We start from the raw sequence: 2840 nt of genomic DNA on the forward strand, positions 1-2840 counted from the left end.
GGGGGTTTGTTGTAGTTTTGGTTTTGGTTTTGTTTTGTTTTTTTCTTTTTTTAGGGTTTGGGTTGTTGTTTTTGTTTGTTTCTTTCTTTTAATTTAGGGGGGGGTATATTTTGAAAAAACTCATCAACTTTGTTACGAATTTTAATTCTCAACGTGTGTTAATGATTTTTCTCTACGAATCATACAAAAAAAGTGTTGGCATCCACCCAGAAATCAATAAGCAATAATTATTTATCTTTGTCTCTGTTAATTAAAGTGAAGTTTTAGCTAAACTGTAGTATTTATTTTCCCATAAACCAGATTTGAAATACGGATATGCAAATTAGTAATATAACACACGTCTTGCTGTGAGCGACAATCCAGACGATAACAATAGCATACGCTCAAAAATGCTTCACACTGTAAGACGCGCGCTCATATGACCTTAGCAGTTGCGAGCGCCGTAAAACCCTATACTACTACTACTACACAGTAAGACAATGTTGATACAGAATATAACTGTGAGGCATCTTGGTGAAATCAGGCGCTCGTCAAAATAATGAAATAGAAGAAAACGACATTTTTTCCCCCATTTGGCAATTTGTATGGATTTTTATTTTTTTATTATTTTTTTTGCTCAGCACCTTTTTGGTCCATTTCAAAACACATTGCCGTGTGGCTTTTTTAAAAACTGAAAATGGTAGATTAAAGGCACAAAAAAGTAAATTTACAGTAAAGTTTCTAATGGCTCTCAAGCTTTTGAAGTTGCCAAACTTTGGCGAACATTTTCTCTCATATTTTACTTCTGAATCTAAGTGACCTCACCTGCTTCAATTCGACATATCCTGACTTCTATTGAAGATAAATGTGTAATTTTTACATTGAAAGCAAGACAAATCAACAAAGATGTAAGATGATGCCAATAACTCTATATGCCCAAAAATTGACGAGTGCGTCGTATGGTTTAATGAGGGGCTGGGCTGTAGGCTATGTTTTGTTGTTGTTGTTGTTGTTGCTATTATTAGAAAAGCAACCAAAAAAAAATCTCTTCGTCCCTTGGAGATGTACCTTCCAATTTGTTGATGTTTCAACTTCAAAAGAGATATTACGTGCAAATACAATTATTTAATGAAGCTTATCTTAGTTTCAAAATCTCGAAGTTGAACTCTCGGGAATCAGAATTTACTTTTTAAATGTAAGGTGTACAGTGATCAAGGCTAAGTCACAACAATGTGTGGGAATAGGAGCTGGTAGAAGAAGCGGAGGGGGGGGGGCGGGGGGGGGCTGAAATTAACGTTTCAGACCATTCAGTTACCCTTGGTCCCTGCAAATGCTTAAAGCAAATATCATTTTAATGTCGGGGGCAAGCTATACCATTATTTTATTTCTAACATCAAGATAATCATAAGAATTATGTTTGCCACGTAACTTGGAACTTTATTTACTTGCTCTATTAATTGCTAAGAATGTACATAGTATTTTTGTTTTTATATCATTTTAATTGTGTCGGCCTCTCGAATAATAATAATAATAATAATTGCATTTATATAGCGCATATCCATGCTCAAGAGCATGCTCTATGCACTTTAAGCTTGCCTTTTTTCAACAACCCTGAAGTGGGTGGGTGGTTGGCGGATGCTCTGGTGTCGTGTGCTCCTTCTTTCCTATCATACATATCTCTTTCTTGTCTCTCCTCCTTCTTTTTTTTTTGAGTATGTTACTCTCTTGTAACACATATATTCTTCGGCACATATATGACTTTATTGTGTTGCAATAGCGCCATAAAACTCGAACAAAAAACCTTTCAAAAAACGGCTTCTCGTATGTTTTCCATTTTTCAACAACCCTGAAGATTCACGTGACAAACCCTATCTATCTGTCTCTGCTTGGTCCACAGGGTAAGGGCAAGGTGACGACCTACTGGCTCCAGGGAGAGGAGGCTCCCTCCAACATGCCGCTCACCTCCCACGGCATATTGTGACGTTCGATCCTCTAGGTCTATGCAAGACTCCAGCGAGAGAGAGAAAAAGAGAGAGAGAGAGAAAGAGAGAGGAAGAGACTGGTCCCTGGCACTGTTTGTTGTATCATATCAGCCTTGCTTCTGTCTGTGGACGCGGCGTGACGACACACAACTACGTCATGTATCTATGTATTCTCAATGATGATCACGTCATAGTTTTTGGGACACCAGAACTCCAACAACAGCTGTATATTAACTTGTTATGTTTCTTTTCGGGCTTTTATATTAACCTTTTTTTTTTTACTTTGGAAGGGGTTGTTTCTGTTTGGGTTTGCTTGTTTGCTAGTGGTTTTGTTTGTTATTGGTTTTTGGTTTTGCTTGTTTGCGTGTTTTTGTTTTGTTTTTGTTTTGTTCTTATGGGGATTGATTTTTGGATTTTTATTTCCATGGAGTCGTTGTGTTGCTTCGTTTCAAGAAGGGGAGATACTATATTTATTATCATTGAATTTTTATCTTAGGGGAGAGATGATTTTGGAATCAGTATCGCTTTTCTAGATACAAAAGGGTTATGTTGCTGTCACATGGTATGATATAAGGTTTTTGTGATTTAACGTTTACTGAATAGAGCACTCAGTGAACAGAGCTTGATACGAATGAGAAAAGGAGAGAAAAATAATTTGGTGTGTAGAGTGGATGCCACCCATATTTGAGGATAGATCTAGTTGAGATGTATGAGTCATTGGCAACGACTGCTAGAAGCTTGAAATCTTCGAAGACACAAGAACAGTTCAGAACTGTCTCGTAAGAGCAACTGGGGTGGCCTTTGAAATTGGAAAAGTAGAGGGAAATAATCCTGGATAGTGAGTAACTTACAATACTTTTGTCGTAGATTTGAATCAAG

General features: G+C 37.1%; 1 protein-coding gene across 1 annotated transcript in view; it reads left to right on the top strand.

Annotated features, from left to right (window-relative positions):
- Positions 1–1960, top strand: part of LOC101859273 (atrial natriuretic peptide receptor 1) — a 42798-nt gene extending 40838 nt beyond the window's left edge. Inside the window, exon 15 of the mRNA XM_035972548.1 lies at positions 1824–1960. Within this exon, the coding sequence (XP_035828441.1) occupies positions 1824–1960 (137 nt within the window). The remainder of the gene's footprint in view (positions 1–1823) is intronic.
- The last annotated feature ends 880 nt before the right edge of the window (positions 1961–2840 follow it).

This window comes from Aplysia californica, unplaced genomic scaffold (genome assembly GCF_000002075.1).
Source record: "Aplysia californica isolate F4 #8 unplaced genomic scaffold, AplCal3.0 scaffold00737, whole genome shotgun sequence".
Lineage (NCBI taxonomy): Eukaryota > Metazoa > Mollusca > Gastropoda > Aplysiida > Aplysiidae > Aplysia > Aplysia californica.